Raw genomic sequence first — 16,211 nt, 5'->3', positions numbered from 1 at the left:
GCTGAGTCACTTGATCCATATGGAGCTCAGTCACAACTTCCCAAGGTACTCCTAATTAATGACATACAAACTCACTTTAAATGTTCTGTCCAAGAATTAGGGACACTAGAAATGGATACTGCCCTAGCTGAAATGTGTGTTGACGGAGTTTTGAAACCTGAGCATAAACATTTGGAAGTCAAAGGATTAACTCATATCCCTCACATGCCTCGAAATTTTCAAGTGAAGTGGATAAGATACATATTGAGTCGGTTTCACAATGGTCAATTATGGTTGGAACAACCCATTCTAATTACAAAGAAGATGATACACAAGGTTACAAGTTTGCCAATACTAAGCAAGACCAAATCAACCAAAACCCTAGGTCGGGAGGAACTGCAAAAGAAAACCTTAGCCGAATGGGACGGTAGAGGTTTGAAACTAAACAATGTCACTGACATAGAGCTTAGGTTCGGCATATTGTTACACATAAAATCTCTAGCTCGAGTCGGTCAAACAACGTTCCTTGTGAGGCAATTGACCTAGCATACAAGGTTATAAAGAAGAACCTTGAACTTGATTTGTCAAATGTACTTCTGAAGCAATTGAACAAAAACATTGAAAGTGTGAAGACTTCCAAGAACAATTCCTTCAAGTTCGGTTCATTGCTTACCTGTTTATTCTTTTATGTTCAAAAATTCTTTCCATCTAAGGGCACAGTTGTATGGAGAAAAGACACCCCTGTTCTTTATTAGATAAATGAATTTATTGAAGAAATGGGTGAAAACTTTGAAAGGGTGTTGGATAATTACTTTGAGGCATTCAAAGAGAAAATGAATAACAAATTCCGAATCCCACCCAAGCTTGTGGAAGACCACAAGGATGACATATGCTTCATGGTGGATTGTGACAAAGCATACATTCAAGTAGTCATACCAAGAGTGGCATGGGTAAAACCATTGCCTTATGAAATTAACATTGATGAAGCTAGAGACATCATTGAGGCTTTAATAAATGAGCCAGCCAATCCAAATCTTCCTACATTTGGCACTTATGAGGAAGCCAAGAAGAGGATAGAACTCAGTATCAAGATTCCTCAAGCTATCAACAGAGGCAAGAAGAGGATTGCAAAATTGAAGAAAGCTGAAGGTCCTCTAATGCTTACCGAGGGCAAGGGTGAGGATGAAGAAGAGGAATATGATGAAGGTGAAGAAGAAGAATTAGAGAAAGAGGAACCAGCAAGGAAGAAAGGTAGAGTGATTATCACTAAACCTCAGAAGAAACCTACTACAGTATTCTCCAAGAGAGGTAAAAGTGAACCAGTGAACCAGTATTCATTCACTCTCCACCTACATTTGAGGAAAGGATGAAACAGCTAAGAGTTGGAGCAGGAATATGTACTTCAAAGTTCTCAAGTATGAGACTTGGTCTCCAGCTGAGTAGAAAGAGATTGAGGACTTAGTCATGGAGAAGATGGGTATTTGGAAATACTCCCCTGCTCAGATGCAACCTCAAATCCATGCAGATCTTTTTGCCAAAATTCAAGTCAAATGGGAGAACACGGTGCAAACTGTTAAAGACATCTTTGAAAAACAGCTGAAACAGTTAGTACCTAATCTGACTAATGCTGAAGTAAAGAAGGCAATGAAACAGCATGAAGACAGAATGATTCTAAAGCTTAACTCATGCTTTATATTAATGAATAACATAGAATTAGTAGTTAGAGCATGCCTCAAACATCTAGAGAGATGTATATCATCTCAACAAGCCATTAGAAGAAACTGTTATAATTAAAGATGATGATAGTAATGATGATGATAATGTTGATGATGACAACACTCCTTCCATCACAGTTACTGAAGGTGAATTGCATGCTCTAATGGAGGAAAAGGAAGAAGAGGAAGAAATAGAAGAAATGGATGAAGACAAGGAGGAAAGGATGAAGATGATCTAGTCAGAATTGCAGCAGAAGCTATTGCATCTCTTCCTCACACTCCACCACACATTGTCACATCTGTGGAGACAGCTTCTACTAGTGAAATTGTGAGCACAACAGCAACATCAATTGCTCAATCTTCACCAGTCACCTCCCAGCTCCAAGTGTCTGCAATAGAAGTATCAAGCACTTCATCTACAAAGCTGACTGTTACCTCTTCAGCTACTGAGTTAGCTCCCTTTGTATCTGCATCTTTAGTTTGTGCATCAATAAGTTCTACAATTTTGTCTTCATCAATTCCAGTAAGCTCTACAGTTTTGTTTTCATCTGCATTGTCTACATCTACTTCGATTCCAGTTAGTTCAGACACTTCTATGAGTATTCTACCAAGTGTGGCACCATTTTTGGGAAGTGTTTCAGTTTTTGGTCCAATTAGTACTTCTGTTTGCATTCAATCCTTAAGCCCTATTCCATTTTTCATTGCTAGCCCTTCTATCTCTACTATTGTGTCTGTTCCAAAGGTCAAACCAGTCATCGCTGAAGTAAAACCAAGGCAACCATTAAAACTTCTGATCACTGGAAAGGAAATTGAAGAAGACGTTGACTTAGACACAAAGATAATAATACCTAAGATTGACTATGAGACTGCTACTATTGAAGAAATCAGATTAGCCAGTCAACTCATAGAGAAGAAAGCTACGCAGAAGCAGCTAAGGTCTGAAAGGGATAAGGAGTACAGAATAATTGAAAATGCCAAGAATATAATTACAGATGCTATAGGTATTGAAGTGGATTCCACTCAACATATTTTGATTCAGTTAGAAGAGGTTGTACAGAAATATAATGAGGACTCCTCTAGACAAGAGAAGCTAATTAAAAAGGCTGAAAGGAAGTTTGATACCAAAGTGCTAGAGCATATTGCTCAGCAGATTGCAATCAAACAAGTGGAGTTGTCCACATTTTTGGGCAATTTTGAAAATTCCTTTAATAATGCAGCATCACTTTTTGCAGAACTTTGTGATATGTCCCGTTTTACCATTGAAATAAAGGAGAAGATAAATAAGATTGATGCTGACATGAAATCTAGTGCATCAAAGTTGCAGGCTGACCCCTCTTCTAGCTCCTCTCATCACACTAAGGTGAAATATCTAGCAGAAGTGTAGGCAAAACTCCTAAGAGAAGAAGCAAGAATAAGAGCAACCTTGATTGATATTCAGAACATGATCTTGCCAATAATGGATACAATGCAGAAACATATTGCTCATTGCAAGACATTGGTTCTTGATCAGAACTTCTTAGTGGCTGATCACATGATCAAATTATCAGCAGAAGTGCAGATTGCTCTCTTTACCTGCAAAATTTTGCAAAAGAATTGGGATACTTCATTCGCCCTCATTCTTAAGGTACATCAAGAATTTCTCTCTCATTTTGGTGTAACTATATAGATAGTACATGTAGCCCTTTGGCATTACTGTCAAAAAGGGGGAGAGATTAACAACTTTAGCAAAAAGGGAAATTCTATAAATAAGGAGAGATATCAGTATAAGTGAAAGGGGGAGATAGCACTCAATAGAGTCAGCATGTATATGTGTATAGCTATGTACATAAGTATCTTTGCATATACATTATATGTCATCAAGGAGATATATGTAGAAATGTATATGTAGCAGCTTTACAAAGATCAATTTTGAAAAACCAAAACTTAGTTAGTTTATGAACATATGTTTTGGCTTATAAGTGTTTTGTCACTAATGCCAAAGGGGGAGATTGTTGGCATTAAGTTAGTATTGCCATTAGTGACAACACTTATCCATATCAGTATAGCTACCGAGCTCAGCACTTAATTCTCTACTCTCACCGAGCATTCCAGTATTAACCAAGCTTTGAAGAGTTCAATAGTTTACACCAAGCAGATAGTGGCTACCGAGCGAATACAGGCAATATGAAGATCAGCAGTGTCTACCGAGCTTCACAATGTCTACCGAGCAGTATGCTTGTGTCATGTTGATTCTGTGTAAACCGAGCATTGGGAGAATTAGTGTTTACCAAGTGAAGCAAGGTAAACTTAGTATCTACCGAGTGACACTACATCTACCGAGTCACCAATGGTCACCGAGTTCAAAACTACATCGAGTGATTAGTATGGACCGAGCCTTCACTTCTACCGAGTGCATGACGATGCCGAGTAATGCAATGAACGCCGTGTATCAGAAGGTGTCCTAGTTAGTTCAGTGAACCCGAGTTATTTACTATTGGGCCAACTTTGTAATGTATTTGTTCACTTGTGTTTTGGCCGACCTTGCAGATTTGTAAATTCGAAAGATATATATGTAAGGTGTATTGTAAGATATCATATGTATGAAGAGATAGCGAAGTAATGAGAAGTATATGCGAAAGATTATTAGCAGCAGTTCAAGGAACACAGCAAGGTCAATACAGAGACAGAAAAGTTATATCTATCACATGAGGTGATCAGCGCAAAAAGGATCTTATCAGCAATTAGTTGTAAGCAGATCCACTACTTCATCTTAACAGGTAAATCAATTTTCTAAATCCTCTAACAAGGTAGACTTAACAGTCTTTTACAAATCTCTTAACTGAGTGCATGCTTCATTGTATGTTTGCAAATCCTCTAACAAGGTGGACCTAGCAGTCCTTTGTGCTCCTAACAGGCAGATCACCAGAAGTGGTCAATGTAAGCCTTAACAGGCCAACTTTATGCTGCAGTATTGAAGTTTTGTGGGTAGCATCCCCACCCCAATTTTACTTTCTATTTGGAAGGTTTTTGGGTCACCAAAATATTGTGTTCTTTTCTATGATGAATGCTTTAACTTTCAGTATTAATGCATACAGTAGCATAGATTGGTTTGTGACTAATTCAAAAGAAGAATTTAAGGTTACTAATTCACCCCTCCCCTCTTAGTAACCTATCATATATTGAATATTTCCAACAATTACAACCCCGAGGGTGGAGAAGTGTAATAAATTGAGACCAATTCAAGGAGTAACCAATTATATAGGAGGGAAAAAGGTGGAAAGAAGCACCCAAATTAGAGGGGGAGGAAGAGAGACAAAGTTGCTGAAGGAAGCAACAATACGTATAGATCATTATCCATGCACCATATGACTAGAAACAAGTAGCATCATTGTATGACATGTGTTGCCTCTAGGAGTGATCATGGTGTGAGTAGAAGTAGCAGGAGGAGCAACAAAGGGTTGCAAGATTTGCCTAAGGGAAGTCATATAAGCCATATAGGCGATAGGGGAAGAGTTAGGTGCATGGTGAGCCATACAAACAAATTATTGATTTTTGGTGTCATTTGTACACAAGGTATGGGGTGTAGGAGTGTTGCTAGTCATATGATAGAAAACATAAGGATCTAGATATCTATCGTAAAATCCATACAGTTAGCAAAGTCCCAACATCTATGCATACGATTGGAAGGGAGTAACTAACTAGAAGTAAGGAGAGAGAAGAATCATTAGTTTGGGGGTTGTGCGTGCCCTACAAACAATATCGGAAAAGGAAGCCAAAGAAGCAATAGATCCATAATCTTGAGACAAACAACACATCATGTGTGTAGACTAGAAGGCGTAGATATTCTTGGCACCACCGTACAAGATAGGAAGAAAAAGGTAAGAGGTGTGTATAGATAAGCTATCCTTCAGCCATAGGATCTATATGGACTATACGTACAAAACTGGGGGCATCGAGTGTGTCACCTGTATGGACTATACAGGCAGAAGTAGAGGCTTGAGCGTGGTGAAGACAACTGCAATATAAACCGTGGCATTGGGAAGCAGGAGGTAGTACAAATGGGAGCCATACAAAGCATAGAGATTACGGGACATGGAAGGGAGATGTTAGTTAGTAGTTGAATGGAAGTTGGTATAGGAGAGATGTTGGAAGTGTTTCCCCTAGACCCCCATTTTACTTTTGAACTAGACTACAACTTTGAGTTTCTGTAGTACAAGTCATTGTCTACACTAGTGTCATTGGTCTTCCTAAATATTACTTGATGTATACTTGTTGTCTAGAAGACGGCTTTTTCCTTTGTGGGGGGATGATGTAGGTGGCAATTATGCCACAAATAGTTAAATAAGACTTTTGTTAGTTAATAAAATATTGTTCCAAAGGGGTGTCAATTTTATCTTCAGTTAGTGATGGTTGGGGACTTAACCAACCATGTCGAGTCTATTTGTATGGAATATAGAACAAGCAAGGGTCTGGAAAATGTGGGAACTATTATACTATGAATTATATATCATTTTGTCATTAATGGTATAATGTGATTCTATGTTTTTCAAGCTATTGTTGTATTTCATTACTCTGGTATTACGCAAATCCGTTGAATTTGTATATATCGTGCAATCTCTCTCAAGTTAGGCATACAACATTTAGGAGTTATATGGAAGGGTTGGATGAAAACCTGTCTCTTCCCAACAAGTAGATTTATGATGGAGTTTACATCTAGGCAGATTCGTTAAGTCTCCTTTGGGGACAAATTTGATGTTTTATTCAGAAATAAATATTGATGTTTTGCTAGGATCTATTTTCATGGGAGTTGGAAGGCTTAACTTGTAAAGCTTAATAATAACAGCACCAAAGTAAGAATATTAATTGCAGCATATAAGAGGGGAAATTCATTGAAATAATCTTTTAGGCACGAAGTCTGAAATTGGTAAAAATTATATTTTAGCAATTTGATTAATATTGGCATTGATTATTACGAAGTTGTGGTTTTGGTGGATATTACTGACATTATAAAGGAGTTGGTATACTAAGGGGCTTCATAGAGGTTCGACATATTGAAGGGGAATATTTAAGCAAACAACCTTTGATAGGAGTAATTGTATATTGATTTCATTCAACATGAATTCTGAGTTCCATTCTGAGTTCTTATGTTTTCTGTTTGGAAAGATTGACTGGTGTATTAAAGAATGGGTTTAATATCTGCTTGCTCATGTTTGATTCTGCATTGAGTTTTGTTTAAGCAATCACTTATAAAACTCAATAAACAAGCAAATTCAGTCATATAGGTTTCCCGATGTGATATCTTGGTGAAAAAAACAATATTTACAGTTTGTGAGTTCTGTTTTGGAAATTTCTTTCAAGATCTTCCATTCTCTTTTATCTAAATGAGGTTATTGTAAGAAAACATAACTATGCAGAATTGCTTTAGATTAATTTTTTCTCTTTCTAATGATAATTACACTGTATGGGGACTAGATTGAGAGGTATAGAAGTGAAACATATTTTCTTGATTGATTTTTGAATTTTCTGGAGTAAGCTGATTTTATCTTTTATATGCAGCTTATTGGAGAAAATTCCACAATGATGCACCACTGCAGAGAGAATCTGAAAATTCTATATTCTATTGATGCAAAGCAACTTTTTGTGTTTCATGCAGACAAAGCTTTACAATCTGACAAACCAAAGTATGTTGATAGTCGATCTTTGTTGCGGTCTGGACCAGCTTCATCTCTTCGTATAAACATTCGAGCGGTGATTTTTTTTTTTTGATTCCCCAAATTTGGAAAAAGAAAATGCTATATAGTATTAGATTAGAACTTCATGTATTTGCTATTTTATATGTTAATCATAATACACATTATTAGTGCATGAATAATCTTGAAGAGTTACTGAATATAAAATAGAGAGATAGGTTGGCTTGGGATCATTAATATAGCGATAGAATCACATATAGCAATGCAACTAACAGTAATCATCAGTGTTACATGGGAACTCGCACCCCCTCCCAAACCTTGGAGTATCAATCCCCGAGACATCCTCACACTGGGTACTCGCGTATCCAAGTACCCCCACCTCCGCCATTTTGCAACCATGCTGCCGCTGGAATGGGGACTTGGACTTCTATTTGAGATTTGATTTTTGAATGTTACTATTGGGTATGTAATATGTTACTATGTTGAATGTTCAATGGTTCTAGTGCATGTTGCAATTTTGCTGTGTTCAAGTATTATAATTTGGTGCGTTCTATTGAAACATCATTTCATAACAAGCATTTCAAGTTCTATATGTATACTATACAACACCCCTCCTTGCCTCGTCCTCCCCTTGCCATTGTCCCCTAGGCATCCCGTCGCCATCTCGAAAATAAGGTCCATTTTCCCTAGGTCCCAGAAACTCGTCCCGCCGTATTGGTGTTACATTGGTAATCATTTACACTAAATAATCGATAGGGATCATTCACTTGCGAAAGTTTGGTCTTGATGGGTTTGTCCCATTTTAAGTCATAACTTCAAGAAAAGTTGAAAATAGTTAAGGAAAAACTTTATCACATTGAGATGGGGATGACGGGATTTGTTCAGGAACAGAAATTCATGGGGCCATGGCAGGTGATGATTGTATATGTGAAACTCAAAAACTTTTACTTGTTTAAGTATACATTACATCAAAATTTAAGTATATCAAATTTAATAGTACTATAAAATTAATTCAAAATGTAATTGACATGCCTGATAAGCAGTATAGCACCAATAAAAAATAATAGATAGAGAAAACGCAACTTTTAAATTGATAGAAAAAGCAAATGTAACTTTTGAAATTGACATGTTGTATGATATATTTATCTGTTGAATCTAAGGCGAGTTTCTAAATGATTTCAGTAATCTACAGGTGCAACAGCAATAGGATGCTAACAAATATAATTTAAAGTATATTGAGAATTCTGTGGTGCTAAATGTGACCTTTGCCAAAGGAATAAATTCTTTTTAAAATCAGATTCTATAATAGTAAATACCATATATTAATCATTTTATTTGAAAAATACGACATTTTTCCTTGATCAGAGTGTACTCATGGAAATTACAACTAGATTAGTACAACCTTTCAAATTTTGTAATTAAAAAATACAGAACAGTGATTCAAACAAAAAACAACCATTGGATTTTTTTTTTGCAATCAAGATGCTTGGATGTCCCTGAGATGATTGAGGTATGTCTCAGATGCCCCTACTTTTCTGGGGATAGCTAAATATCCCTAGACTTCTTCGGAATTCTCTGGGACGCCATACAAAAACTTGGAAATCTGGAAACATATGTAGCAATGCAACTAATATTAACCATTTACTCTATATAATGATTTAAGATCACTCACATAGGACAGTTTGGTCTTGATAGGCTGGTCCCATTTTTAGTGACACCTTAAAGTTAATTCAAATACAGGGGGAAGTAAAAGTCATATTACATTGATCTCCATAAATGACCAGAGAGACTTCTATATAAATCTTTGTCCCATGACATTTCGAGGACAGGGATGTCAGGGGATGGTGTGATATGTTTTGGCGATGGCAGTCCTTGGGGGCATTTTTTGGGAGATGGTAAGGAATGGCAATATATATATGAAACTCTGAACCAGTTTAATCATACATGAAATCTGACATTTAAGTTTAGACACTCGTAACTTCAGATAATGAATCAAGTTTGATACCAAATTTAAATCAAAATGTAATTGACATCTGACAGCAATATAGAAGCCATAGAGACTTATAAATAGAGTAAATGTTAGTTATAAAATTTGCAGATGATATGGTTGACCTATTAGCTCTATCATATCAATGTGAGTTTTTAAATCATTTCAGATGTCAGCAAATATAATTGAAATCAGGTATACCGAGAGTTTAGTGGTGCTAAGTGAGACCTTTGTCAAAAAATAAATTTCCAAATGTCCAAACCAAATTCCAAAAAAGCCAAAAACAAATCATATTATTTGAAAAACAAAAGAATTTTCTTCCTTCAACTGAGTGTATTTATTGAAGTTAAGATCAGATTCCCACTTCCATTAAACTTTTCTTTTTCTTATAGAAAAAGAGACTTTTCTTAAAACACTGTTTTTTTATTGTATTGCATTGCATTGCATAGATTTCCCCATGACAGCTGAGAGACATCTCAGATGTCTCCCACAGTAACAGGGGTAGCTAATGCTCTGAAAGTATTCCAAGGTTTTGAGTGACATCATGGGGAGTTAGGAAATTCCCAAAAATATTTTTGGATTGGGGACATCCCCTGCAGTCCCAGAGACCAAGAAACATCTATGAGAATGGGGATGGGTTAGGATCAGGACAGGAGTTTCAAAGTGAGGAACACATTCACATGTAACATAGGTATAAATGTGCATCTAAATAGTTATGTAGGGGGATAATGTATGATGTGCATCTAGCATAACTCTAGGAGTCAAAATACTATCAATAATAATGCCATGATGGAACATGAAGGTAGGGAAGAGGAAAAAAATTAAAATCAGAAGTATAGAGTCATTTGTATGGCATTTCTAATATCCTTGCAATTCCCTAGAGAGGCCTTTAACCAAGAGAAAAATATCTGACCACTCACTGTGTTGTCCTGCATTTTGTCACCACAAAATGTAGGTAATAATACGAAACTTTTCAACTTAGTGTCACGTTTCTTTGAGTTTAGTTCATTATTCAATTGGTTAATATTGATCAATCAATCAATTCCAATTGATATAATGAATCCTTTTATTGAAGGCTTTCATCAAGTCTTTTTAGTTTTTCTGTTTGTCGAGCCTATGCTTGATTTTTGAAGCCTTCAACGTCTTTTTTATCATTTTTGAGTATGTGTTTGTTGACTTTTGGTCCTTTGGTTTTCCTAAAGAAGGAACTGTAATGTCCCTACTTGCAAGGACCTATAATATTGTCCTGTTATTTCCAAATAATCAATTCAAAGTTTATTATTGTATTATTTAATCAAAAAAATGATTCTTTATATATGTATATTTTCCTTCCCAGTTTATTACATTGTACGTATAGGCTAAGTCATTCGGAGATTGGACAAGGAGACCACATTAAAGGCTTGACAAGACCTTGGTCCCCGCCTTTCAAATGAGTGCCTTCCATCTCTCACCATGCCCAAATGCTATACCATACCCCAGTCCTCGAACATTGTGGTGGGGTCCCATAGCTCGATAAACCTAAACCCAAGAGATGATATTTTCCCCCTCGTGTCTTAGGACTCAACTCTACCCTCTTATCCACCTAGTTCTTACTGATTAATGTAATTTTTGGGATTGTTTTAAGTTATCATCATTTCTTAATCAACTATGTTGATTATATGTTCATCTCTTTAAAAGGAAAGTATTCATCTTTGTTTCTTTATATAATTATGTGGCATCTTTAAATGGAATAATTAATATTTAGACATGTTTATTTTTTACATAATTGAGTTGTTTATTCCATATCAAAATATATAATTAATTTGTTTATTTAATACATAATTAAGTTGTTTATTCCATAAAACATATAATTAATTTGTTTATTTGATTATAATGAAGTTGTTCACTTAATATTAAGTATATGCATACAATTAAGGATTCCTTTTAAATAGCTTAATTAGTTTTATGACCTATTAAATAGATCCTTCATTACCTTTCCGCTACGCTGGAAGTGAGATGCATGGATGATGTGAGACTGATGAATGGAGGACTGCTATTGAAACACCGTGGACTATACCTTCTACTTCTGCTTTGGTTATTATCTCCTACTGCGCTTGCCTACGGTGTAGGTTACGTGTCTATCTTTGCCCAACACTTGCGAATGGAGAACTTCCACCGTCTTTCCTCACTTATGATGTCTGTTCACTTCCTTTCTGCTCTCCATACTCTTCCATGTACTCCCTTAATAAAGTGCTCAAACATTGTGTTGCTTCCATGCAATTAACGGTATTAGTTTATTTTTTTAATTTTTTATGTTAATTTGTGTTTTATTGTTTCTTTGTATTAATAATTAAGTTAAATGACAATAAGTGTATTTTATTAATACTATGCTTCTTCAATATATCATAATTGATAATTATGAATCTATAATCATTATATTCGACCATTATTAATAATTAAGTTAAATGACAATAAGTATATTTTATTAACAATATACTTCTTCAATATATCATAATTGACAATTATGTATTTATAATCATTGTATTCGACAATTACATATAATCTATTTTAATGATTACATTTTGGTTTACTTTTAACAATTTGAATAGTAATGCTTTACATATTATATTTGTCCACATATTATATTTCTTTGCCCATCCAAGTAGCATCTTCCTTTGGGAGATTTTTCCATTTCACCAAAAATTCTAGGATAACTCTATTCCTCAACCTTTTTTCTTGCTTATTGATGATAGTCTCTGGTTTTCTAAAGGGTGACAAGGCTAGAGCCCTGAACAAGTACAATCCATGTGCTCCCCTTTCAAAGCATCCTAGCCCTCCCTCACCATTCTTCCATCCTTGCATCTTAATCCCCCATCTCACTACTCCTTGGCCTATAAATAAAGCCATTCCCTCCCACAATCCATCATCAACTTTCATGCAAACTTATAATGCCCCACTGACCACTACATCACAACCATTTTATACCATCATAATGCTAAGATCCATCCACAGCTCCATTGTTAAAACCCTCACCCATCTAGACACTTGGTAAAAACACCTACCCATTGGAAGCTTGAGCACACCGTGAGCATACATCCCCTATCCATCCAGGGACATATCTACGTCATCATAGGTTACACCCAAGGAGCTTACCATTCTTGGTTTGCCTTCCTTTTGGTGATAACCTCATCCTATCATAAGTGTTAATTGTTTTAGTTTTGTATATGCTTTTGTTAGTTTTAGTAGTCAATATCACACTACTAAATTAAGTGATATAGGGGGAACTTTCCCTTTAAGGTAGAAGTGACTCTGTCTCACACACTATGGTTGGTCATCCTATTTTGTGACTGGATTTCACCCAAAACTGTCGGTTGCAAAATATCCACCCACCACACTGATTTATCGATCATCATGTTCTTATCCAAGAAGACTTTTCATGTATCATATTTCTCACATTGTATCATATGCACTTTAGACTTTGGCAAGCTATTGCTGATCTTGCAAGGTTTTTTGCTTTGCAACTCACTAGAGATTTGTGTAGTAGAGGAGAGAGTTAGTGGCGAACTAGATAGACGAAGAATCCTATTCACCCTAACACCAAAAGTAAACTAAGTGTGAAGAGAGATATAGTGGAGAACTAGCTAAAGAAGAACTAGATAGCTAAAAAAGTTTATTCACACTAAAAAACCCCTTAAGTGCAACTTGGGGCAAATTCTAGACAAAGAGCAAGGATGAGTTTTCAAAACTAGGCCTGTTGAGCTACTTATGTACAAAATATTCTCTCAAGAAGAGGAGGGTAAAAAGTACTAAGAAGCCCCTTCCAAAGTGGATAAAGGAAATGGTAATTGCTTGAAACTGGATGTAGAAGATGGTTCTCAAATGTCGAACAACATTACTCCCCTTAGGAAGAAACAATACCAAAGGTATATGCAATATATCTTCCCATTCTTGAAATAAATGTGCAAGAAGAAATCTCAAAATGAGTGATGTCTCTGAATTCTTCCTAGTGCTCTTTGTGTTGATGCTAAAAGTTCTAAGTGTCAAAATAAGTGTTCTAGGCCACACTATTGAAGATGACAATCTAGAATCTCCACGAAATTGATGCAAAACATAATCAAAAGACTCAAGTGTCTCCCCTGAAAGAAAAAGGCCTTCTCCAAATGTTGTGTCAATGTATTCACACTCATATCAAACTATGAGGATTGATCATGTAGGGAAGGAAGAAGATTCTCAAAATGTTCCCTTACAACAACTAAAGAAGAACTATCCTCATCAAAGAGAAGATGGATGAAAGCAATATAGTCTCCCAAGTCTGAAATAAGAGCTTCCACAAATAAGTTTGAAACACCTATCAATAATTCATCCCAGAAAGCTATATCCAAACAACAATGTATGTCCTGTTGTAAAGAATCAATGGAAGTTTTCAATGAAACAATACTGAACTTTTAAGAAGCAATAATAGATGTGGTATCAACAAGCTGATTGTCCCAAAAGAATGTGCCACATAAGACAATGCAACAAAGGTCTCATTATCGTCAACAAGGGTCTAGTCATCTAAGATAACATCACTTTCAGATGAAGATCCAATTTCTGTATACAATTGGTCGATGATGGTCCAAGTAGTAAAAGTGCACTTAGTGTGCTCTATATGATGTAGAGTATCCTTAGAAATAGTAAGACATATTAGTCCATAGGCCATGTCCTTATTGTTACACCATGCATTTTTTTATTCATAGTCACTTGGACCAAGAACAAGTCCAAGGAGATAGGGCAATGAATCCTTCTTATAGCAATGATTCTTTTGTTAGAAATAAGAAATACTGAAAGGGGGCGGGGGGGTGAATCAGTATTTCACAAACTTTTGCCCAATTATGGATATCATTAACAATCTTATAACTTGCATATGAAAGTAAATTGATTAAGTTGAATAGTTAACACAATTGTAAAGTAATGCAACACATAACACCATATTTTGTTAACTACGGAAACCCTGGCCAAGGGAAAACCCCAGTGGGGATGGTACCCACAAAATGATTTGCTAATCAAAAGTATCTTGTGAAAGATATTGACCTTGTTAGGAATCTATTACATCTAGATAGTGTCTCGGTCCTTATTAGAGGACTAGGCCTAGTTAGAAGCCTCAACCTTGTTAGGAGTTATTAATACAATTACATAATATATGCAAGCTGAGCTCACAACCCAAACATGCAATATACAATGATATTCAATATACAAAAGAGTAGATACAAAAACCTCTTTACAACTACTGATATCTTCAATATATAATTTGATCTTTGTAGCCCACTATGTTAACTTCGCATACTCTGTCTTTAAACTACCTTGATAGCAAGTTCACATCACAAAATAATTGCATTCAATCGTCACATCATACTCATACTGAACTTCGCATTTCAAAACTTTCCTTTATACCTTGATATTTCATGATAACTTGCACTGTCGGCCTTCATACCTTTACACGTTTGCCAAAATGCAAAACTATACATTTCCCACTTGGGGTTAACATATAGGATGTCGTCCGTAATTGGTCAAGTAATTGTTTTGGTAAACAAAACAATTCCTTAACATAAAATACTTGATTTCTTATCTATATCCTGTTTAGTCGTCTCATTACTGCAACTGGAAATAACAAAACAATTCCTTAACATAAAATACTTGATTTCTTATCTATATCCTATTTAGTCGTCTCATTACTGCAACTGGAAAAACTGTAATAACTCTTTGTACTACCTTGTGCACATAGATGCGGCATCCAGACATACTGTACTTGTTGTAGCTAAGAACACATGTGCCAATATTGTCTCTGTGAATTGTGCCAAGCAAATCTCTAACTGTATTGCAATATAAACTTTGTGATACTTAGACAATTTTCTAAGTCTAACTCCCAAATATTTATCTTCATACTTTGCTTACTTCATATTGACTATATGTTGCCATAAATGACAACCTCAAACTATCTAACCTAGCCAAATTGCCAAAAATCTTCCCCTTTGGCATTGATGGCTCCATATTGGGAAAATTGGTGGAGTCTCAAAAACTTTAAAATTACAAAATTTTAGAACTTGTAACATCTGTTACATGGGCATACAAAATTTACAAAATGTGGATCATTTCTAATTTATACCATCTTACATAGGGATACTCACTCTTTGACTATGCTCTTACTTATAACTCCCTTATATAGTCCTCACACTCCCTTTTATATATACATTTTTTCTTACCACTCTCCCCCTTTGACATCAATGACAAAGGTGGTACCAAAACTTACATACAAATCAAAATTTTGAATTTCTACCTTTAAGATTGTTGGGTGAATATATGTGTAATGCAATTCATAAAGTTCTTCAAGATAGAGAATTCCTTGTCAAACTTGTCCTTGACTGCATTTGATATGCTTATCAATGCATATAATCCATATGATGCAATCTCTACTGCATTCAAATCTATGTATACAAATTTATCATATGATGCGTTGGTTGAAAGGCATTCCTCTAACTGTCTCTACACACGACCTATCTGTAGGGTAAGGTTCTCTCTCAATAGCAAAAACCTTTTCAATATCCTTTCTTTCTTTAGGTCTAATAGTCCAATATCATCGAGAATTTTGCCTATTATGCTTTCCAAGTCCATGATTGATACATTAGGACTTTGTAGCTCAATAACAAGAGTCTTCAACTCTTCTATTTTGGTCTTTAACTCATCTTAGATGTTCTTGATAAAAGTATGTGATAGGGAACATTTACCATATACTTATTTTCCTTCTATCAAATATCTTCTCAATTCCTTGATGCATGTGTCAAGAATCTTCAAGTCTTCTCTAACGTTTTCACAAACCTTCCTAAACATTTCAACATCATGAAGAGT

General features: G+C 35.6%; 1 protein-coding gene across 1 annotated transcript in view; it reads left to right on the top strand.

The window, feature by feature from the left end:
- The window catches only part of LOC149575021 (uncharacterized), a 131,778-nt gene that overhangs the window by 93,309 nt on the left and 22,258 nt on the right, over nucleotides 1-16,211 (top strand). The window contains exon 4 of the mRNA XM_089814880.1: nucleotides 7,327-7,421. Within this exon, the coding sequence (XP_089671006.1) occupies nucleotides 7,327-7,421 (95 nt within the window). The remainder of the gene's footprint in view (nucleotides 1-7,326; nucleotides 7,422-16,211) is intronic.

The sequence above is a fragment of the Cupressus sempervirens genome, chromosome 2 (genome assembly GCF_028749045.1).
Source record: "Cupressus sempervirens isolate cs-2001-9-10 chromosome 2, ASM2874904v1, whole genome shotgun sequence".
Lineage (NCBI taxonomy): Eukaryota > Viridiplantae > Streptophyta > Pinopsida > Cupressales > Cupressaceae > Cupressus > Cupressus sempervirens.
This window is presented reverse-complemented; position numbering and strand designations above follow the sequence as displayed.